This window comes from Chinchilla lanigera, unplaced genomic scaffold (assembly GCF_000276665.1).
Source record: "Chinchilla lanigera isolate Chin_1 unplaced genomic scaffold, ChiLan1.0 scaffold00012, whole genome shotgun sequence".
NCBI classification, from domain to species: Eukaryota; Metazoa; Chordata; class Mammalia; order Rodentia; family Chinchillidae; genus Chinchilla; species Chinchilla lanigera.
Genome location: NW_004955413.1, coordinates 24,313,245 through 24,336,427, shown reverse-complemented (window position 1 = coordinate 24,336,427; position 23,183 = coordinate 24,313,245). Strand labels below are relative to the sequence as shown.

The following is a 23,183-nucleotide window of genomic DNA, read 5'->3' as shown; positions in this document are numbered from 1 at the left end:
CAGAGGAGGATCCCAGGGGCTTTGCTCAAGGTTCAGGCCAGGGAGTATGGCACCCTGCTTGGGCCTCTGCCGGCCCTAGTCCTCTAGGCTCCTGTCCCCTCCGCCCCATGGTCTTGGCACCTGTGGCAGTGCTGGCCAAGGCCCTAGACTGAAAGTCAGGGCACCCTGCTGAGAGGCAGGTGACCCAGGTGACTCTAGCTCAGTGCCATAAGCTGGGCAGGCTGGTGCCCCGGCCTCTGCACGGCTGCAAAGCCAGCAGTGTGGCCTGGAGCTCCCCCAAGGCCTGCCTGGGGCTTCGAGAGTGAAGATGTCACCAGAGGCTGCTGGTCCGCACCACAGGCCAGGCGAAGTGACACGGCGGGGGCCAGGCTCAGCACCTGGGGAGGCTGAGCCCCGTGAGAACTGGGCACCCCAGCGTCCCCACATGCAGACAGCTCACTCGGGCACTTGGATCAGGGACGAGAGTACAGCTTAGGACCCCAGGTTGGCACCTACTGCACCCCACAGCTATTCCCCAAGGCAAACAAGGAACCCCTAAGCAAAGATGGGGTGGACATGTGGCCAGACCTGATTCCCCCAAGCTGGGCTCCAGGCCTCAGGGGAGACAGCCACATGCAGGAAGGGTGAAGCCACCCGGGAACAGGGAAGACAGAGGAAGACCCTTGGCCAGGGAGCCATGGAAAGGGTCCTCCCTCTTGGGGGCAGGGGCACATCTACCATGGAACCCAGGGGCCATCTCAGGCATTGGCCCACCTGCCAGGGGCCTGCAGTCACCAGCCGGACCCTCCCTCATGCACACCCTTCCTTCCTTCGACATCTCTGCTGCAAGCCTCTGCCTCTCCCTCCCTCTCCCTCCCTCTGTCCGTCTCTCTCTCTCTCTCTCTCTCTCTCTCTCTCTCTCTCTCTCATTCCTCTGGGACTGATCAGGGCTTGAACGACACCCCAGATGACTCCTTGCTATTAATTCCCACACAGAGAATGGGCCCCTTGTTCTCCTCTCCTGGAGGAATGGCAAAGCCATCCCAAGAGCTCCTGACTTAACCCTTCTCCTGGCTGCTCCACTGCCTGTCCCCGAACCCAGAACCACCACGGGACGGGGCCAGCTTTGGGGGATGCGGGGTGTGGACAGGGAGTCTGGAAGGACAAGGGTCCTCCCAGCCCAGGGCTCCCAGAACAAAGTCTGAGAGAAGAAGGCCAACGCCCACCCAGCCCGACCTGGAGCGGGAGCCCTGCTCAGTACCTGAGGGTCTCAGCCAGCCTCTGGCAGCCTGAAGACCTCTCCACTGAGCTTGGGAGATCTCTGGCCTCCATGTGCCCAGGGCTGGGCTGTCTCTGGTCCTGGGGAGACCCTGGGAGGGGCCGGTGGGAAGCTCAGCTTGGCCATCCCCGCCCTGAGGGGGTTAATAGGGACAAGCGAGGGACACCTGCCAGGGCCCTACCTCTGGAGGATGGAGAATTGCTTTTGCCCCTCGTTCCCTGCCCCCCACGCCCACTCCCACCAAAGGTCAGCTCGACCACGAGAGTGGGCTGGACTTCAGGAGCCACGTGGGCTAGCCCAGCACTGCGCATGCAGGGAAACTGAGGCCCAGGGAGGGGAAGAACCTGGCCCCCATCGCTCAAGAAGTCAGGCCCAGGGCCACATCCCTACCTTTTGAACCCAAATGGGTCCTCCTTCCCCCTGTGCCCCTGCTTCCAGCGACCACCCCGGCTCTGCCCTGCTGTGTGGGCCTGGCTGTGGGATCCCAGCAAGTCATCTTGGGAAGGAAGGGACTCCAACATCAGCCTCATGTCAGTATCTGCGACCTTTGCCTATTGCCAGGATGGGGCCCAAACCCTCCAGCCCGAGGCGCAGTGGGGGAGCCTCTGGCCCATCTTCTACCTCTGCCCTGGCCAGCAGACACCGCAAGTGGGTCCGGAGGGCCGCTGGGAGGGGGCCCAGAGGCAGCAGCAAAGGACCGGAAATGGGAAGAGGGCATGGGGTGCTGGGCACAGGCCTGAGGGAGGCGCTGGGTGACCTGGGGCCTAGGGAGCAGCAAGATGAATTGTGGGCTGGAGCCTGGGAGGAGGGCCCTGCAGTCAGCCCGCGAGGATCACCTCAGCCAGGGCTACCTGCTCCGCAGCCCTCTGCACTAAACTGGCACCTATAACTTCTCACCTCTCCTCTTCGCTCTCATTTTTCCAAGGTCTGCCACTCCTAGGCAGCCTCCACCATCTGCAGCGGACAGAGAAATGCGTAGGGAAAGAGATGGAAAGGGGTGGGTGACATGAATGTGGCAGCGAGAGAGACAGAGACGGGAACCTTGAGGGCAGAGACGGGGCTGAGTGAGGATCCAGCACAGACAGACAACGGAAGCCAGGGCCAGAAAGGCCCTTAAACAGAAAGACCCTGAGAGATGGCAAAGCCAGCCATGAGCTAGGCGTGGTGGTGCATGCCTGTAATCCCAGCACTCTGGGAGGCTGAGGCAGGAAAATCACAAGTTTGAGTGCCACTTGAGAAACTTAGTGATTTAGTGAAACACTGTCTCAAAATAAATTTAAATAGGGGGCTGGGGATGTAGTTCAATTCAAACACCCTGGGCTCAATCCCTAGTACTGAAAATGAAAACAACAAAAAGCTATGGGGTCAAAATTAAGAAGCCTCCCAGAGACCGGAGGTGGTGGTCAGAAAGAGGAAGCACTGTAGAGAGAGAAAGGAGTCAAGACAGAGGCAGAAGAGGAAAGAAGGCGAAGGAAACGTCAGGAGAACAGGCTTCTGTGGCAGCCGGGTGGGCGGCGAGGAGGGCAGCAGCTTCAGCCAGGAAGCTCAGGGCCTCCCGGGATCCTCTGCGTGGCCGTGGGTCACCGCACACTGTTCCCCCCGCGGCTGCGCACCACGATATGGCCAGTCAGTCGCTCCCCGCAACCCGCCTTCCCCAGCCAGGACTCAGGGTGAGGGAGGCCAGCAAGCCAGGGAAATGGGGTGTCCTCACCCCATTTTCAGGGAGAGTTTCAGGGCTGGGGAGGGGACTTTAGGTACGGTCTGTCCCAGTAATGGCCCAACTGGGCACATCATAATCACAGCTAAAATTACAAATCCACACCCAAATCTACTGCTCTGAGCGGGGCCTTGGAACGAGTATTCACACGCTCCCTGAAGGTCTTGCTGCAGTGCCAGGCTTGGGCCACATGGCAGCGAAAAAGCAGTGGTGGCTAGCGAGAGAGGCTGTGCCCATCTGCAGTCACACAACCATTCCCGCCATAAGGCAGGCGCCCAGGGGCTGCCCGGTGCCAAGCGCACAGGAAGGGTTTATCAGGCAGTGCCCGCTCTGCTCCCCTCCGTCCCTCTGGCCTCAGGGTGAGGGGGCCCGGCTCTCCAGGGGCTGCCCGGTCAGTTACCATCCTGAGGCCCAGGAATCAAACAGGAGGCAGGAAGGCATGCAGCCAGAACGGGATTTCTGTCCCCCTCTCCCCACCCCCGTCCCCTGAGTGCCAAGGCCTGGGGCTTCGAGCTCTCGCCAGAGATGGGGGTGGAGGGTGGGGCAGGAGGAGGAGGGGCAGACACGGAGCTTCCTGTCCCCCCCCCTTGTCCTGCCTCCCTGGGCTCAGGGCCGGGTCCCCTGGGGCGGTGGCGTCTGAAGTTGACAGATCTGCCCTGTCCTTCCTGCCTGCTGGGGACCGGGTTGAGCGGCTCAGATCTCCCATGGCCCCGCTCCTTTCTCCAGGTCCCCAGGCCTTGGCTTCCCACTAACCCTGGCCTGACCCTCAGCACCACAGCCTTGCACTGGGGATCACCTGCCCCCACACGTGGGGCCCTGGACAGGCCTCACCTCTGCCTCCAGCCTCCCTGGGGCCTCATCCTCTCTCCCTGCCTCCTCGGCCCCTCCCCACCTGTCCTTCTCAGGAGGCGTCATTCATTCATTCATTCACTCACTCACCAGGCATCTGGAGCCACCAAGTGTCACCCTTGCAGGGAAGACAGACAGTGAATAATCTGGCTATAAACACGCGATCCTAACTGCAATGAGCGCCACAGAGAAGTCCAGAGTGCCGCTGGAGAGAACTACTGACGCCAAAGCATCAAGAGAGGTTCTCAAGACTGAGCTTTCGCCTGGGCTCCAGGGAGAGGTTCGCAGGGCAGGGACGTGTGGGTCCTGCCCTCTCCCCACAGCAGGAATGACCTGGCCCAAGTCAGGAGACAGGTCCGCCGGGAACAGGGGTGGGACAGGGCTTTCAGCGAGTTATCTGCATGGTTAATGAGCTCCGTAAGCACGCACTGAGCACTTGCTATTTGCTCACAAGCCCAACCCCGAGCAGCCAGCGAGGCGGGAGACTAAGCCAGATGTGGGCCTTGTCCTGTGCAACCCTGAGACCCCTGGTAAGAAGTCTGACGGAGCCCATGGAGATGTCAGCAGCCAGTTCCCTCATTGCGCGGTGAAGAAATGCATCCCAGAGAGAGCAGCTGACTTCCCCGAGGTCACAAAGCAAGAGTTGGAACCTCGCCAAGGTCAGAACAGCCCTCCCCTTTGCCCCTGCCAAAACCAAGTCTGTAGGACTTGAACCCTGGATTCTAAGCCCCAACAGGAGATATTCAAACTCTCTGGTTTCTTAGTTCACCACCTAGTTGGCAGATGAGACAAAAAAGCCAGGATGTGCTGAGCACGGTGGTATATTCCTGTAATCGCAACATTTGGGAGGCTGAGGCAGGAGGAGCCCATGAGTTTCAAGGCCAGCCTGTGCTACATAGTGAACTCAAGTCCAGCCTGAACTGTACAGTGAGACCTAGTCTCAAAAAAAAAAAAAAAAACCAAAAACAGGGGCTGGGGATTTAGCTCAGTGGCACAGCGCCTGCCTGGCAAGCGGGAGGTTGTGAGTTCGATTCCTGGTACTGGAGAAAAAACAAAAACAAAAACAAAAACAAAAAAAATCCATCAGGATACAAGCTGGGTGTGGCAATGCATGCCTGTAACCCCAGCGCTCTGGGAGGCTGAAGCAGAACAAGCTCAACCTGGGCAATGCAGTGACTTGATAAGACTCCAAATCAAAGTAAAACATAAAAAGGGTGGGTGTAGCTCAGTGCCAAGGCAGTGGGCTCAATCCTCAGGATGCAATAAAGCAGACCCAGGCTGAAGGTGGCTGCGTGAGCGTGAGCAAGGCCTCAGCCTGGCAGCCCATGGCTGTCACGCTGTGAACCACAGCTCCTTGGCACGTGATCACACCCTTGGGGTGCGCCCCAGGACTACTCTTATCTCACTAGCTCAACTGTCCACCCCTGCCCAGGGAGCCACTGTCCTGGTGTGGTAACCTCCCCTCCCCCATCGGACCAGCAGCTGACACGACAGGGAGGAGGCGGAGTTTGTCCTAGTCCCTGTGCTGAGCTCTTGCCCCTCCTTGCTCCTTTTCATCTTTGCGACATTCCCAGGAGGCGGGTATTGTCACCCTCATTTCACAGATGGGGAGATTGAGGCGAGGGAAGATTATATAACCTGGCCCAATCCCACCTCGTAAGTGGGGCAAGGGCCGGCCTTGACCTCTGCTCTCACTGGCTCCCTATCGCTCGGGCCCCTCCTCGCTGCAAAGCAGCACCACGAGAGCAGCAATCTCGCGGTCCGGAGGGCCCCTCGCTCACCCAAACACAACAGCCCCTCCGTCCCTCCCCCCGTCCATTTCCAGGGGGCCGCAGGCAGCACAGGTGAGCAGCCAGATGGGCGTCCTGGGCTCCCTTCACACCCAGCCCGGTCCTGGGCAACAGAATAAGGTGACAGGAAATCTAGAGTGGGGACAAAGGAAAAACAAAAGCCAGTTGTCACCTGCAAGCTGGGCAGTCGTGACAAGCTCCTGCCCCTGGGTGCCCCGCCACTTGGCACCAAAGACCAAGGGCCTCCATTGGCCACATGCAGCCCACCCTGTACAGTCCCTAAAGCAGCTCCAGCCCATCTGGGACAACACCAAAGGTCCCACTGGACCCAGGCCACCCTCTCTACTCTCTTTCTTCTGTCCACCTTAACTGCCTGTCCCACGCATCTACCATGTTGTCTAGAAAATGGCCGGAACAGACAATGACAGGGCAAATTCCCGGCACATCCAGAAGTCCTCGCCGCACGCAGGCGGCAGAGCTTCAGCCAGGTAGGGTGTGTCCTCCAGTCACGTGGTGATATCCAGCTCCACGACTGAACGGTCACATGACCTCGGTCACCTGCTTCCCTTTCGGTCTGGTTCAGCAGCCTGCCCTTGCTGCGCCAGCCTCCGGGGTTAGTGGGGACCAGATGGGGGGGGCATCCGATGACAGTGTTTTAACAGGACAAGAAGCAATGACTACTGCAAAACCCACAGTCAGCTACAGCCACCCTTGGTGGGCAGTGCCCTGGAACCCTAATAACAATAGCTGCCATTTACTGGCCCGCATTATGTGCCAGGCGCTGTCTGAAGTGTTTACAGACACTATCTGATTGAATCCTCACCCCAGCCTGGAAGGAAACACGTCCAGAGACCTAAAGTCACGCGCCAAGGACACACAGCCCTAAAGTGGGGGTGCAGGATCCGTGTGCAAAGCTGTGTGACTCTGCACCTCGCCTGCTCGGGAGGTGCACCTCACCCGGTCTTCCCTGGGACCTGTGTGCCAGGCTGACACAGGGTAAGACCCAGCTCCGGGGTGCGCCCCCCGGGAGACAAGGTCCCGTGGGGAGAAAGGTGAGCAGGGCTGGAGGCGGAGGCAGCAGGCCGGGCCTCAGCACAGGCCAGCGGCAGGGCAGGGATCCAGGCCTTGCAGCCCTGGCTGCAGCCATAGCCAAGGGCAGGGGCAGTGTAGGGAATGGGGCTTGTAAGCTCTGTCCTAGGGACAGAGGTACTAAGGAATTGCGGACGGTGCCTAAGGGACGTCCAGGCCTCCGGAGGTTGAAGCGCCGCTTTCCTGACTCTTAAGAGAGGGCTAGAGGACTGGAGGGAGTGGACGGGAGAGTGAGGAGGGAAACCACAGGCGGGGAGGCGAGGTTCTGACAGCACAGGGGACAGGGGCCCTCAGGACAAGGGCCGGATTCTACTCAGGCAGCACCCCTGCCCAGTCCTGACACGGAGGAGTCACTCTGCAAATGTCAAACCGGCGAATGGAAGCAGAACCCAAGGCAAGGCCACCCACGTGTAAGGGACATCACATCTCAGGTGCCAAGGAGCCTCTGAGGCCGCCTCAGCAGCTCTGTCCTCTCTGGAACAGGGAAACTCTTCCGTCAAACACTCTGCCCGTGTGAAGTGCCAAAAGCATTAGCAATAATAATTCCATAATTTAAATATGAGGTTCATATTGAAAACACAGGGCAGTGTCATAACTGCAGAACTTTTTAAATTGTAGAACTTAGGGGGAAAAATTGGTGGTGGGGAAGGGACGCAGGACTGGGGATCCAGCCCAGAGCCTGGTGCACGCCAGACAGATGCTCAAGCTCCGAGCTACATCCCTAGCACTGCCCACCTCCTTTTTGAGACAAGACCTCATTAAGTTGTCCAGGCTGGCCTTAAGCTTTTGATCCTCTGGCCTCAGACAAGTGCTGGGATCAGAGGCATGGACCACCATACCCAGGAAGAACCTAGAACTTTTAACAGGCCTCCAAGCCATGAATCTCCAGTGACAGTCAGGCTCTCCCGGGCATATTTGCCCACCAAGTGCCCTTTAAGAGGTACCTGTGGCTGTCCTCAGAAACATCAACAGCCACCGCCGCACCACTGCAGAAAGACGGGCCAGGCTCCGGCCTCCTGCTCTAAAATATAAGTCATACGCAATCAAATCTTGAAATGCCCTCAGTATATAATCTACACTGCCTCTTGTTTTACAGATAGGGAAACTGAGGCAGGCCCAGAGACAGAGGCAGGTTGCCAAGACAATGCAGCACCTCTGCAGCCATTGGGACTTGGCCCCAGCCCTTGGGCTCCAGGCCAGCCTGAACTGAACTCCTCGTTCAGCAGTGCTGGGTCCTGGGTTTCTGTATCAAACCCCAGGCTCCACCAAGCCAGGGCCTGGTCTCCACCACCTCTCGGCCCCAGTTCCTAGCCCCATGCCGCCCCTCCCCAGAGGGCACTGTCGCAGCACGGGGACATTCAGGGCCAAGACCAGGAAGGGCTTTCCGGCAGCGAGCTTTGGATGAAGACAGGAACAGGCAGTCCCCTTCGGTGAGGGCTTCCAAGAAGAGGGCAGAGGCCAGGCTGCCCGAGGCGGCACTGGGCACCGGCCCCAGCTTCCTTGTTCCCGGAGAGGGTGGGGTGGGAGAGACGGAAGACTCAGGTCCCAGGAACGGCCTCGGAACGGCCTCCAGCTGGGACCAGAACAGGGAGGGGCAAGAGCCCTGGATGGGACCGGCCCAGGACTCAGGCCCTCCACCTCCAGGAAGCACTCCAGCCTGCCCCGGCCTCCCGTTTTTTCCTCTCTGGACAGAAACAGAACTCAGGGAGATGACCCTGGAGAGGCTAAGACCGAGGAAGTGGCAAGGCCTGCCCTCAAGGGGCTGGGGCAGGCGGTGTGGGTAGGAGGTAAGGCAGAGAGGACAGACCTCCTTGTGTTCCTGCTCAGGAAAGAATTCCAGCCACAGCGCCCAGGAGCCCTCGCTGAGCCAGGCTGCCAGCAGTGATCAGGCCCCGAGCAGGCACAGAGGACAGGACAGCACCCCAAGGGGAGGGCCCAGCAAGGGCAAGGCCTGGCCGGAGAGGAGGAGGCCAGAGACCCACGTGGCTGCACCTGGTGTCCACGGCAGGGGACAGAGTGCTCAGGGGCTGGACTCAGCGGGAAACCCCGGGCCCAGTCCATGCCTCGCCATCATTACCCGAAGGAGCCCGGGCCCATCACAGAGCCTCTGTGCCTCAGTTTCCTTGTGAGAATAACACAGACCTATCATGAGGGTGTTAAGAGGACAGAGTCAAATAACAGGCACCCTGAGCCCGGCCAGGCCCCAGAGAGGCCGTGGAAGCAGCCTCCCCACTGCTGAGGGGTGCAATCCCCTCAGGAGGCCTATCCTGAGGGAGGAGGTCAGCTCATAGTTCCCTGGCCTGACAACAGGGTTGACAGGCAGATTAGGAACTGCAGAAGGAGACCTCGAAGTGACAGGCAGCTCAGTAAATGCCCACAAAAGAGAACTGCGGTGCACAACCTCCACACCTCCAACACAGGCCCAACACCTCCTTTTTTCTTTTCTTTTTGGTGCTGGGAATCGAACTCAGGACCTTGCATTTGCCAGGCAGGCACTTATGCCACTGAGCTATATCCCCGACCTCCTTTTTTCTTTTTGAGAAAATGTCTGACTATGTATCCAGGCTCCCTTGAACTCAAGGCAATCCTCTTGCCTCAGCCTCCTAAGAGCCAGGACTACAGATGTGGGCCACATGCTCTAATTTACATCTACTGAGCAGGTGCTAAATGAGGCTCTTTGCGTGTGTATGCTTATTTCTCTTGCCCACTTGGGAATATAATTTCATTATCAACATTTTACACAGCCAGGCGTGGTGGTGCATGGCTGTATTCCCAGCACTTGGGAGGCTGAGGCAGGAGGATCGTTGCAAGTTGGAGGCCAGCCTGGGCTACAAAGTGAGCTCAAGGCCAGCCTGAACTGCATCGCGAGACCCTATCTCCAAAACACAGAAAAAAAAAAAAAAAAAAAGAAGAAGAAAAATACATTTTACACAGGCAAAACCAAGTTCTGAGGGCCACAGCATAATTTACCCAAGGCCACTTGGATGTTAGCAGGGGTTTCCCAGGCTTAGTCACTTTCTGCTGCACCCAGATCGGGGCGGACGCAGCCGTATCCAGAGGTGCGCATGTGCTAAAGGTGTTCAGGGGTGGCCACATGCCCGCTACACCCCCTACCCAGTGAGCTGGGGCTCCAGGGTATGGCTTCTGTTTCTGCCGTAGCTCTGCCCTTGACTTCCAAACCTGCCTCTCAGCCCTCAACCTCCTTCTCTGCCACACCCCCAAGCCTCTGGGCCTCCCCTATGTCCCCTGCAGCCTCCAGCACCAGGGTGTAGAGCCCACCCAGCCACCTCCCTGGAGATTCTGGCTCTGGCAGGGGCCCTTTCTCAGCCTCAGGGCTCTCTAGGAGAGGAAGCGCCCTCCTGGTAGCCTCCTCCTGGCAGTTCTACCAGGGAACTGTATTTAAAAAAACGTATCTGCCCCTCATCCCCAGAAATTCAGATTAAGCAGTCTGGGATGGGATCCTGACTTCAATATTTTTCTTAAATTCTACAAGTGCTAAAAAAAAAAACAACAAAAAAAAACACCCAAAGTGCTGGGCCCGGTGGCGCTTCCCTATAATCCCAGCTACCTGGGAAACTGAGGCAGAAAGATCGTAAATTTGAGATCACCCTGTCTCAAAACAAAAAAGAAGAAGGCAAGACCTCTGCAAAAATCGTCCTGGGCAGTGGGAAGGAGACCACGGCACCCCACCCCAGTGAGAGTCAGCCCCACGAAAGACTCTCTAGGCCTGGGAGGGCTGGGGCACAGCTGGAAGCCACCAACGAGGGGGCAGCCAGAGGGCAGCACCCGCAGGTGCTAAGAGGTGGTAAAGGCCTTCCCTGTGTCCCCTCATCTGATCTTCACCTCACCCCATGTGGAGGCCCAGAAGAGACCCTCATGACGCTGCAGGGACACCGAGGCTGGGGCACAGGCACACCTTGACCAAAACCACCCCCAACGCCTGCATGGTCCCAGCACCCCTAGACAGCCAGCTTCTTAACCTTCATCTCAGCTTGTCCTGGGGACCTGGACAGGAGGGGGTGAGCATCACCCTGAGGGACAAGTGAGGGACCTGGACTCAGGTGGAGGCCTTGGGAGGGCTGGGGGCTGCAGGGTGAGTCCTTGGTGACCTGGGCGAGGGACCCCTCTGAGAAAACTAGGGACCAGAAAACACTACGGTCCCTGCAAGGCCTCCAACCCGGGAAGAAAGCTCCACTCCGCCATGAACTGAGGCCTCAGCTCTCTGCAGGAGAGAGTGGCGGCCACAGAGCTCACCAGCACCACAGCTCACCATGGACAGGACAAGCCCCGTCAGGTCAGGGGCACCCTGGGAAAGCGTCAGGAATGAGGGGGTAAAGGGACACCTTCTGCCTGCAGTAGGGGAGGGGCAGAAGGTAGCACTGGCCACCCTGCCAGGCAAGGCCCGGGGTCTGCAGCCAGGACCCTGCCCGCAGCTCCAAACTCCAGGAACTGCGAAGGTATATGGGGGGAGGGGGGTCACCCTCCCTTGCTGGAGAAAACTGGGTCCCCTGGGATGGGGTGGGATGGGGAGGATCCCACCTGCCAGCCTGGTAGATAGAACCTGTTCACAGCAAGAGTCCCAGACCTGTACACAGCCCTTCCCAAGCGCCCCTGCAGGGCACCGGCCTCACCCAGCACCCTCCGCAGAGCCCAGGTGCTCAGGGGAATGGGGTGTGTGCAGGGATGAGGAGGAGAGAGAGAGAGAGGGAGCAGCCCTCTGGTGTGGCTCCCCACTGCTACTCCCTCCCCTTCCTGGCAGCTGGGCCAGAGGGGGGGGGGCAGGGAGGTGGGGAGGGGAGCGCTGTGAGACCCCCCACCCTGCGTTCTCGCTGGGCCCCTCTCCTTCCACAGCACCCCTCCCCCTCCGCAGCACCCCTCCCTGCCCCAGGGGTCTCAGGCCCAGTCCCAGGCCCAGCAGGGAGCGGGGAGGTCCTTCCCAGGAGAGGAGGGACCACGGGGTGGAAGGATGAGCGGGGACCCACCGGGAGAGAGATGCGGGCAGACAGGCAGCGGGCGGGCAGCAGCGGGCGTTGGAGACCGCTCTTGGGCGGCTGGGACGCGACTGGCTGGATGCTCGTCCCTCCGTCCCTCTGTCCATCCAGGGCGGCTCCTCTCCGGGCGGTTCTGAGGCCGGGCGGGCGCTGTTAAAAAGCTTTTTATGTGTGTGTGTGTTAATCACATGATTGCCGTTCACCTGTATTTCGAACAAAGACAGCTCACTGTTTCAAGGCCCCGAACAAGAGTCTGGGCACAGGGAAGAGAAGGGAGGCGGGAGGGAGGAGGGTTGGCAGCGCCGGGGGTGGCGTCGAGGAAAACTGGGGGGAGATTGTCCAAGGCCAGCAAGCAAGAGAAAGAGAAAACCCTTATCAAACTCCTAATTCACTGGGCTCCGCGGCCCCAGACACACTGGCCCGATTGTCTGGCTGGTTGTGTGTGCGCGAGCATGTGTGCGTGTGTTCTGATGTCCGCCACCCCCCAACATGCCTTCGCCTGGTGTGACTACCTCATTGTGTCCCGATACCCGCCCCCTCCGGCCCCGGGCCTTCCCGAGCAGGAGGCCTTGCCTGTGGGACCCCCGTCCAGCCCCAACTCCACGCCAACCCCCCCTGGGCTGGGCCCGGGGCCGCGCCCAGCTGCAGAGGAACTGGGACCCACACGTGGTCACCAGCACTGCCCAGGCTCCTCCGGCCGTCCCTCCACATGCACCCTGTCTTTGCCTTCCCTGGGAAGAGAGAGGGGCTGTGACCTTTGGCGGTGAAACCTAGGAAAGGGGAGAAAAGAAGGAGCTGCGGGGTGATGGGCAGGGAAGGGAAGCGGCGGAGGGGAGGGCCGGGGAGGGAAGCCTGACCCAGCGCTGCTGCCAGCCCCTCTAGGGGACTTTGTGACACCCAGGACTGTCCCCCTGCTTCCAAGAGGTGAGCCTAGTGATGATGGAGGTACCCCAAGAAGCATCACCAGGAAGGCCTCTGAGCCCTACAGGACCCCAACCTGTCCCACCTCGGCTTCCTGTGCGAGCTTCCTGGCTCTGGGTGTCTGGAGAGAAGGGACCAGGGCTGGAGCTGGGGTAGCCACGCTGGGCAGGGGTGTCCAGCTGCCTCTGGCTCCGCAGATGGGAACATGAGCTCCAACTCCTGCTGCATAGCTTGGGGTGGCTAAGGCCGGGGCTGTGGGGACAACCGGGCCATAGCAGTGCCTGACACGCAGCAGGCACTGGACAGTTTCTTAAAGGAAGCAACACAGTTCTGCCACCCCCACGGGTCATGAGACCTTCACCTGCCTTCTCTGTCCAGCCCTTTGCCAGCTGCCCCTCTCACCACCTGAAGCAGAGGTTGGGGGGGTCCCTGATTTTCCTCTACGCAACAGGTCCCACCCTTGCCGCTTAGGTCCCTTCCTTGCCTGGCCTAATCACCCCACTCCTATGCCTGCGGCCCAGACCCAGGCCGGGCCGAGGATATGGGCCTGGGCAGCAGTAGGGAGGCTGGGGGGGCCTGGGCGGGGTGGAGGAGCCCTGGGTGTTGGGGATGAAGGCGATCGCTGGAGGCTCCACCTTCTGCCCTTCCCTCCCTCTCTCCCCCTCCCCCTCCCCCTCCTTCCTTCCCCAGCCCTCCGCAGCAGCTCAGTCGCTCAGTCAGTCTCAGGCTGTCCGGCCAGGGTGGTTGGTGGCGAGGATTCAGGCTCCGTCCCAACGAGGCCGTGGCCTGAGGCTCAGGGCCCCCCAGCCCCTCCCTCCCAGCCCAGCAGCGTCACCCCCCAGCCCCGAGCTGGACCGCACACCTTGGGACACGGTTTTCCACTTCCTAAGGACGAGCCCCAGACTGGAGGAGAGGTCGGAGGAGGTGAGTGCGGCCAGGCCTGGGCCCCTCGCTTGGGGTGGGAGAGGCTGACACCCCGGGCCAGGAACGCGCCCCCCACCCCGCTCCCCTGGATCCATGGGGTGGGTGGAAGGGAGGAATGAGAGGTGAGAGAAAAGGTGGGAAATTCCAGGGGCCAGGATTAGAGCAGAATAAAGGGTCCGTTTTTCTTCCTTTCCATCAACAAACCTCCACCCAAAAGGAGGTTTATTAAAAAAAAAAAAAAAAAAAATCCCACCTACACCCAGAGACGGTTGGGACTGGGGTGGGAGGACGCGGAGGAGGAGGGACGCGCCCACCAGGGGTCTGGCATGTGCGAGGGCCCAGGCAGAGCGGTGCAGCGGGAGCAGGGAGGCCGACACTTCGGGACTGCGCGGTGTCGCGACCCGGCGCCCTCGGGCCGCGCGCACCACCGCCCATCGCGCCCTCCTTCCCTCCCGTCCAGGTGGGCGTTGGGCTCTTTGCGAGGACCCCGGCGGCGGGCCCGGGGGAGGCGGCCGAGGCGGCGGCCGGGGGCGACATGGCCGAGGAGCAGGACCTGTCGGAGGTGGAGCTAAGCCCCGTGGGCTCCGAGGAGCCCCGCTGCCTGTCCCCGGGGAGCGCTCCCCCGCTGGGGCCCGACGGCGGCGGCGGCGGTGGCGGCTCTGGCCTGCGAGCTAGCCCGGGGCCCGGCGAGCTGGGCAAGGTCAAAAAGGAGCAGCAGGACGGCGAGGCGGACGACGACAAGTTCCCGGTGTGCATCCGCGAGGCCGTCAGCCAGGTGCTCAGCGGCTACGACTGGACGCTGGTGCCCATGCCCGTGCGCGTCAACGGCGCCAGCAAGAGCAAGCCGCACGTGAAGCGGCCCATGAACGCCTTCATGGTGTGGGCGCAGGCGGCGCGCAGGAAGCTGGCGGACCAGTACCCGCACCTGCACAACGCCGAGCTCAGCAAGACGCTGGGCAAGCTCTGGAGGTGAGCACCCCGCGCGGTCCCAGCTCCGGCCCCACTTCGGGGTTCGGGCTGGCCTGAGGCGGCCCAGCCTCCTGACCCCGGGGCGGGGATCGTTGGGCCACTCGACCCCTGGGGAGACCAGGCTTGGGGGACGCGCCCGCCCATCTGCCATAAGTAGCCTCTTGGGGTTTCCTGGCTGCGCACCCCGGAACTCAGCCCTGCAGCGGCCTGGGCCCAGCCTCCCCACCTGGGGGGCCGGGCGGGAAGGCGCCCCCTCGCGGCTGGAATTCTGCTGTTGGTGGCGGGTCGTGGGGCCACTGCGCTACAGGAGGGATGGGCAGGCTTCGCGCCAGGGGCCTACTGACTGTGCTATATCCGCACCCACTCAAGGGTGCCCGCGCCACCAGTGCCAGAGCCAGGGGCATATGGCGGAGACGCTCCGAAAAGAACCCAAGGCCTGGCTGGAGATGCTGGGAAACTGAGGCAGACAGATGGAGAACTGAGGGGAGCTTCCAGGAAGACAAGGAACTCAGAGGGGCCTTGGGAGTGACAGGAGGAACTGCCCGCCCTGCCCCGCAGGGCCTCCTCTGCCCCAGCTGTCTTCTAGGCCTCCCCCACCCCACCCTCCTGGGCTGAGGGCTTCTTCATTCCCAGTAGAAGGGACGCACAGGAAGAGGCCTCTCCTGCCGCCCTGTCCCAGAACCTCCAAGCTGCTCTCCACGCCTTCCCTCTCCCAGTTGGGCGCCATCTTCCCTCTCAGGCCCCACCCAGTGTTGAGCAACCTCTCCCCCCTGCCCTGGGCTGGTGTGGAGCTGCTCTCCAGGAGGAAGCCTCGGTCCCTTTCCTACAGGGTCTAGAGTCCCAGGCTGCCCAGTAGCCCAAGCTTCTGGGGAAGCAGCCCCCCGGGAGGAAGTCTCAAGGCTGACTGGGGCTCAGGCTCACCCCCTGGGGAAGTGTGGATGGGGCACTCCTACCCCCACCCCAAAAGTTCCAGGGCAGCTGCCTAAGAGAACCGGGGTTCAGCCGATGCCAGCCTGAGAGGTCACCTGACCTCCTCTAGACTGGCCCAGAGAGGCACTGCAAAGGTCACATAGCAGTTGGCAGAGCCAGGCCCAGAGCCAGGTCTCCCACCTCAGAGTCAGAGGTCTTCCCTCCTTGTTTCCGGTGACAGTCGTGGGTCACTCCTCACTGTAAGAGTGGCCAGGAGATGGTGAGGGTTGGGGCAGAGAAGAAGCGGCAGAAGAAGGCATGGCTAGGTTTGAGGAAGTCTGGGGTCTATCCCAGGAACCTGCCCCCTCCTGCCCCTCCTTCGCTGCCCAGTATGGTGGAGCTGGGGTCCAGAAGCCAAAGGCTGGAAGGACCAGGAGGGTCCCCAAGAGACCAAGAGATGTGCACCCAGCCCCAGCCTGCTCTTGATATGTGCTTGTAAAGGCCCAGGGCCCCTCCCCAGTCCTCTCACCTGAGCCCTGGCTCCCAGAGCTGTGTGGGCCGAGAGAGGCCAGCTCTGCCCAGGAGCAGAGGTGGTGGCCAGCTGCTTTGGCCAGGGTCCCTCCAGATGGGGGAGGGATGAGGAGAGCGCCCCCCCCCCCCCGTCACCAGTGCCTTGGAGGCTGTGGGACAAAGAAAAGCTAAAAGAACCAGACAAGCAGCAGAGCGACTGAGCAAGCACACAGAGCAGCCCCTGGGGACCGTGATCACAGAGGGGAAACAAGAGTGGACCCCGCTCCCACCCCCTACACTGCTGAGGGTTTAGGATGGGCCCCTCTGTTGTGCCTGTCCCAGTTCCCCCAGCGTGGAACCATGGATCTGGGCCCAGTTTAGGAGGACTTGCTCCTGGCCAGCACTTAGGGGTACCCAAAGGGCTGCTCCTCGACAGGGCAGTCAGCAGAGCCAGCCCTGCTGGCTGAGGACCCAGCCGGAGGGTGCAGGCGGCAGGACAGTGGCAAGGGCCCAAGGCTGTGCCGATAGGTGATGGCTACCTGGGCCCAGCTATGGATCCTAAGAGATTCTGGGATGTGGGCTGGCCGGCCAGTCACTCTAGGGGCTTCTCCTGAATGCCCCCTCCCAAGCTCTGACCCTGGGCCATCAGGAAAGCGGGAAAAGTGGGTTCTAAAAGTACACAGCCAGGCCAGCAGCCTGGGGAGTGCTGCGTGCAGGCTGGGCCAGAGCACCGCAGTGCAGAGCTAAGTGGCTGTGTGAGCACCACCAGGCACCCTGACCTCCGGTGCCACCTGGGAGGAGCGCTGGATGCCGATCCCACGGGTGGTGGGGGTCGGCCAGCCGCCTGGAAATCAGCACCAGCGCCAGGAAACTGGAAAGAGGTTGCAGACTGGAGCCTTCCCCGTGTGGCGGTGCTCAGCCAGCCCCCCGTCAGGCCCACAGGCCCTGTCCCCAGGTAGTCATCGCATGCCACTGGCCTGACAGGAGGACACATGTGGCAGGAGCCAGTGTCCCACTGGGAGCCCCCGCTGGGGTTTCCAGGTTGGGTGGAGAACCAGCGCCTCCTCATTCTGACCTGGACCTGGAAGGAAGAGGGCAAATGAGAACTGCACTGGGGTGGCACGGTGTGTGTGTGAGGGGTGGCAATGCCAGGGGGTGCTGGCGGGAGTCAGGGTTCACTATGGGGTGGGTGGGATGGGGTGAGGAGAGACGAGCGTACAAGGCTGGGGTTGGGGTGGAGGTAGGGTTGCAGCTGCAGCTGGTGGGTAGGGCTGAGGTTGGGGTTGTAGGTGGGGTGGCTCCCAGCCCTGGGTTAGGTTCCCGTTAGGGTCACAGCACTGCTGATAACTGTGATAGTTGGAGAGGCGACGGTGGGACCGAGTGTTGGAATCTGCCCTCCTGCCACTATACATACATGCTCATATGTGCACACATGCACGCACACGCTCACACACACACATACCACCACCACCACCACTTTCTTGCTGATTGCTGGTTGCCAGCTGGGCAGGGGGCCCTGGGAAGGGTCAAGGTCAGGAACCCGGCTCAGGGTCGCCAGCGACACTGGCATGGGGGGCTATGCTGTGCCCTGCAGTTTTCGCCAGGACAGGCACCTGTATCTGGGCCCCTGACTCCTCGCCCCACTTTGGGTCTCCATCGCAGGCACTGAAGGTGGACACGGTCCCTGCTGGCATCTTGCTCAGCTAGACGGCCCTTCGGAGAAAGCTGGGTGGAGGCGGAGGGCAGGCAGGGAGGCTAAGCTGCAGAGGAATGCTGGGCCAGCGAGGAGGCGCCTGGTATGACCACCCCCTCCTGGTCCTGTCCAAGCCGGGCAGCCTCTGCCGCCTGGGGGAGAGGGCCGCTGGGCACAGGGGTGGGGCAGCTGGAGAATGCTCCCCCCAGGACCAGGCCACTGCCACAGGGCACTGCTGGGCTCTGTCGGGGAGCCCAGGAATTCATATCCCTTCCCTCAAGACCTCTGCAAGAGACCCTCTTCCCCCTGGGAGGCCTTCTCCAACCCTGGCCTGAGGCTGGGGTCCCGGGAGCAGGGCCACCACCCTCCCTCAGTGGGCTGAGCTCAGGGACTGTCCCAGGGCTGGGGGGAGGCTCAAGCGCCCTCTGCCCTTTGTCAGTCCCTGGACAGAGCACAGGAGAGAGTGCCCCCCATGATGAAAGGGACACACACCCAGCCCCACTCAGTCCCACCACACTGGAGCTCACAAAAACGGTATCCTGGATTCGGGGGCCACTCCTAGGTCTTCCTGTCCAGTACCCCCAGCCCAACAGCACTAGAATAGCACCTATTTCTCAGGGGGCCCCACACCCCAGTGAAGTAGACATTATCATCCTCATTTTATAGGTGAAGAAACTCAGGCTCAGAGAAGTAACTTGCTCACGGTCACACACACAGCTAGTAAGTAGCAGAGACCGGTCTCATTCCCCAGCAGCTGCTTCTCTGCTTGCACACCTCCAGCCCCAGGGAGCTCACCCCCTAACGAGGCAGCTAGTTCCACTTGCAGACAGCTTTGGTAAGGAGAACGTTTTTCCTTTCCTTGAACTCATATCTGCCCCTTGTAACTTCTGTGTCTACTTCTAAACCCATGATGGGGGCCTGGCTCCTCTCACCCTCCAGCCCCTGAGAGATTTGCGGGCAGAGATCCCAGCCCTCTGGGGTGCATATCTTCCAGTCCATAAGCACAGGGCACAGTCCCCACTGGCCCTCTGTCCATCTAGGGTCCTCCGGGGCCTCCTGGCTTGCAGGGCTGACACTCGGAGGGAGGCCAGTGGGGTGCCCTGGCACTCACGCCAGCTCTGATGTCCTCCCTGCCACCCACCCCAGGCTGCTGAATGAGAGTGACAAGCGACCCTTCATTGAGGAGGCCGAGCGGCTGCGAATGCAGCACAAGAAGGACCACCCGGACTACAAGTACCAGCCCCGGCGGCGGAAGAACGGGAAGGCGGCCCAGGGGGAGGCCGAGTGCCCGGGTGGGGAGGCCGAGCAAGGAGGGGCTGCTGCCATCCAGGCGCACTACAAGAGCGCCCACCTGGACCACCGGCACCCAGAAGAGGGCTCCCCCATGTCCGACGGGAACCCCGAGCACCCCTCGGGTGAGTGCTGGCTGGGAGCCGCCAGGGTGTGGAAGACAGAGCTGGGGTGGGAGCGGCTGGGCAGTGGCGAGGAGAGGGGATCCTGATGCCCCCAGGAGCCCTGGGCTCTGGGAAGGCCTTGCCGGGCTCTGCCATTGCCCCAGCTGGGATGCAGGGACACAGGGGGAGCTCGGTGGGGACTCTGGTGCGGGGGAGGTGGCCGGGCAGGACGGCACGGGCCAGGGCTGCTGCAGAGGTGCTGAGTGAAGACAGCCAGGTCAGGAAGCCGTGGAGGCTGTCGGCTGGGAAGTGGCTGCAGCCATCTGAGGAAGGGGGTGCAGGGTGATCTTGAGAAATAGGAGAGCAAACGGAGGACAGGAAACCAGTGCACTGCCCGCCTCCCGCCCTGATGGGGCCGCGCATGTGATGCTGAGTGTATGTCATCCATGGGCAGACACAGGATGTCTTACGTAATGCTCGTTAACAATAATCAGAGCTAACATTGGTTGAGCACCTACTGTGTGCCAGGCACAGTGCCCATGGCCTCATACGCAGAGTCCTTCAGTCCTCCAGTCAGCCCTGAGCAGTGTGGTGGGTGCCCACCTGCTGGGCTCCAGCCTCAGCTGTGTGCAGGTCACTGTCACCTTAGAGAGGAGGAAACGGAAGAACCATGCAGCTGAGGTCAGAGGCCAGGCAGTTGGGTTCTTGGGTCTCTGCTTGGCCTACACTGCCTTGCTTAAGTCCCTGACGCACAGAAAATGCTGTGCTCAGGTCTGGTACACCGGAAGAACTTGGGGCACTGCCCAGAAGATACAGTGGGTCCTACTTTGTCAGACATGGTGGGATCCCCAGGGTTACCTCCAAGAAGAGCCCACAATCCCCAGGAGGAGCAGGGATGGAAGCAAATGAACTATATATAGGAAGAAACAAGTACAGGGGAAGCCTTAGCTGGAAGTGGTGTCCTCTAGGCAGGAGCCACCCACCTGTCCACCTGGTCAGACTGCCGAAAACAGCTGACTACCAGCTGCAGTCAAGGAGGGCTTCCAGGAGGCAGTGTCTGTGCTGCTTGGTGTCTCCTCTGTCTTACTGATAAGGACATTGCTTGAGACAAGCTGGGGGTGGGGGTGTATGCCTGTGTCTGAGGCAGGAAGATTGAAAGTTCAAGCCTAGCCTGGGCAACTTAGCAAATTAGTGAGACCCTGTCTCAAAGTTTAAAAAAAAACATTCAGTGCAGGACTCAGCACTGCTTCTGGTCTGATGGAGGAGGCATAGCCTGCCCTACAGGGCTCCTGGTCTGTAGGACTTTGGACCAGTCTCTCATGGGATGCCCACTGACGCCATCCCGCCACACAGCTGTCCTCCCTACCTTCAAAGGTCTTGCAGGGATGCACGTGTGCACACATGCGCGCACACATGCGCAACCTAGACCATGTGCAGAAACACCACCACCCGGAGTGAAACCGTGCGTGTGGACTTTTTCTCCTCCTTCAAGCCCCCTCCAGACCCTTCCTCAGGGAGACTTTCCCACAGTGCTAGGGCAGGAGGAAGCCGCCTCCTCCAGTCTCCTGAGTCTTTGCATGTCCCGCTGTAGGCACGGGTGGGTCTCTCATCTCTCCAGGCTATGAGTTTTTGAGGACGGAACTGCGATGTATTTGTTTGTATCCACAGCACCTGGGCTAGTGCCTGGCATGCAGCACTGCCCCTTGGGTGAATCTGCTGAATGAATGTGTAGATGAGAAAGGAAACAAAGGCACAGGGATCTCAGTGTCCTCCTGAACAGCTCAAGGGCCAGCAAAACCAGTATGATGGAGCTGGGCATGGTCAGCAGGGTGGGCAGTGGGCAGGATGGGGCAGACAGTGGGGTGGGAGGGCACATGGCATGGTCTGGGGGACCTGGGCAGGGAGCAGGCACAGGGAGACAGACGGTCCAGAGCACAGAGGGTAAAGCAGGCTCAGCAGGGAGAGCAGAGACTGAGGGTTCCCTGAGAGCAGACAAGGACAGGCCCTGGGCCACACTCCCCGGGGTCAGCAGCTACGGGGCAGCAGGAGCAGGAAGGATGGGGTGACGGAGCCCACAGGAGGCAGGAGGCAGGACCCATTCCAAGATCTGAGAGAGTTTCATCAACTAGAGACCAGTGGGTAAACAAATACCAACCATAAAAGATAGAGGATAGAAAAGAAAAGAACCCCACCAACTTGTTCACCACACATGTAAACCAGAAGGTCAGCAGACCTCACTTCCCGGTGCTCACCTCCTGACTGTCTCCCCTTGCTCTTCTCTGTCTCCCTCACCCAGGCCAGAGCCATGGCCCACCCACCCCTCCAACCACCCCAAAGACAGAGCTGCAGGCGGGCAAGGCAGACTCCAAGCGGGATGGGCGCTCCCTGGGGGAGGGCGGGAAGCCTCACATCGACTTCAGCAACATGGACATCGGTGAGATCAGCCACGAGGTCATGTCCAACATGGAGACCTTTGATGTGGCCGAGCTGGACCAATACCTGCCGCCCAACGGGCACCCGGGCCACGTGGGTAGCTACTCGGCAGCCAGCTATGGGCTGGGCAGCGCCCTGGCTGTGGCCAGTGGACACTCTGCCTGGATCTCCAAGCCGCCGGGTGTGGCTCTGCCCACAGTCTCGCCTCCTGGCGTGGATGCCAAAGCCCAGGTGAAGACAGAGACCGCAGGCCCCCAGGGGCCCCCGCACTACACCGACCAGCCGTCCACCTCACAGATCGCCTACACCTCCCTCAGTCTGCCGCACTATGGCTCCGCCTTCCCCTCCATCTCCCGCCCCCAGTTTGACTACTCTGACCATCAGCCCTCGGGACCCTATTACGGCCACTCGAGCCAGGCCTCTGGCCTCTACTCGGCCTTTTCCTACATGGGGCCCTCTCAGCGGCCCCTCTACACGGCCATCTCTGACCCCAGCCCCTCAGGGCCCCAGTCCCACAGCCCCACACACTGGGAGCAGCCGGTATATACGACGCTGTCCCGGCCCTAAAGGGAGTCCTGTCACCGCCAGCCCCATCCCCCAGCCTTGTGTCCTGTTCCTCGCTGTCCATCTCAGCCTGACGGCGGCAGGGGAGGAGGCTCCAGAGGCTGACAGCAGAGGGGCAGCGTTCTGCCAGCTCCCTGCCCTGATGACCCACTGCCCGATCCAAGTTCCAGAGGCCCAGCCCTGGCTGACAGCTGGGCGGAGGAGAAGGAGGGTGATGGCTGCCCCTCCCCCAGAGATGACCCTCTATCCCAAGGCCTAGGAAGGACCCGCTTGATCCTCGGGGAGGGAAGCAACATCCGGGCTTGGGTGGGCATCGGAGGTCTTGCCACTTCTGTTGCCCGCCCCCCCATGGGGAGCACGGGTCTGGTGGGCCCCAGTGCCTAAGAGCTGTGGCACCCAGGGACTTGCATCAGAGCCTGGAGCTGCCTGTGTCGCTCAGGTGCTGGAGACAGCTCTGAGCACCCCCTGGGAGGGGCTCGGGGGAGCTCTCAGCCCTTCTAGGCCCCTCCCCTCCTGAATGCAGGAAGACACGGGCACACAGGCCCCCAGCCCCAGTTCTGCGCCAATAACCTCATTGTCTGTCTGAGGTGAGCCTCCGGCGCCCCGTCCTCACTCCTACACCTTAAGGCAGCCCAGCTGAGGAGGCAGGGGGGCTCCAGGAAAGGATTCAGAGACAGTTTGCAGAGCCTTTCTCCTGGGGCTCCGGGCCAGTGTCCCTCTCCTCACTCGACTCTGCCAGGGCCACCTCCCTGCTCCAGAGCTCAAGCTGCAAACTATGCAGGCCCAAGTCCTTGGCTCCAGGAGGAGATGTGGGGCCCAGCGCCCAGGCTGCGGGCAGCAGCTCAAGACACTAAGATCCTGCCGTGTACATTCCACCCTTGCCTTCCGCCCCTTGCGTCCCAGTGATATCCGAATAAAGTATGTAGCTCTTATCTGCCCCCACTCTCCTGTTCTCCTGTGGCCCCACCGTCCACATGTAACGCATTACTGTCCCCCCTTATTTATCTCAGTAGCCCCCTTTCCCCTCCCTGTCCTCGCTGCTCCAGCCCCTATTAACTCTGCATTAAGCCTCCAAGTAATAAAATTAAAGGTTCCGGTTACCTGTGTGGTGGGCCTGGCCTGGCCTGTCTCTCGGTCTCTTGTCTCAGCCCTGTGCTTCCTCAGAGGGTTTC

At 61.0% G+C, this 23,183-nt stretch overlaps 1 protein-coding gene and 1 long non-coding RNA gene across 4 annotated transcripts in view; one reads left to right on the top strand and one right to left on the bottom strand.

Moving 5' to 3' along the window:
• LOC102014036 overlaps positions 1–11,935 on the bottom strand; it is a 45,778-nt gene extending 33,843 nt beyond the window's left edge. For all 3 annotated transcript variants that reach the window (XR_260104.1, XR_001232987.1, XR_001232986.1), the window contains exon 1: positions 11,686–11,935. This is a non-coding gene — a long non-coding RNA (uncharacterized LOC102014036). The remainder of the gene's footprint in view (positions 1–11,685) is intronic.
• Positions 11,936–13,315: 1,380 nt separating this feature from the next.
• Sox10 (SRY (sex determining region Y)-box 10) lies at positions 13,316–23,117 on the top strand. The gene is made up of 4 exons (XM_005379237.2): positions 13,316–13,539; positions 14,000–14,508; positions 18,767–19,035; positions 21,311–23,117. The coding sequence occupies exons 2-4, from the start codon at positions 14,075–14,077 to the stop codon at positions 22,012–22,014; spliced, it is 1,407 nt and encodes a 468-aa protein (XP_005379294.1). The 5' UTR covers positions 13,316–13,539; positions 14,000–14,074; the 3' UTR covers positions 22,015–23,117.
• The last annotated feature ends 66 nt before the right edge of the window (positions 23,118–23,183 follow it).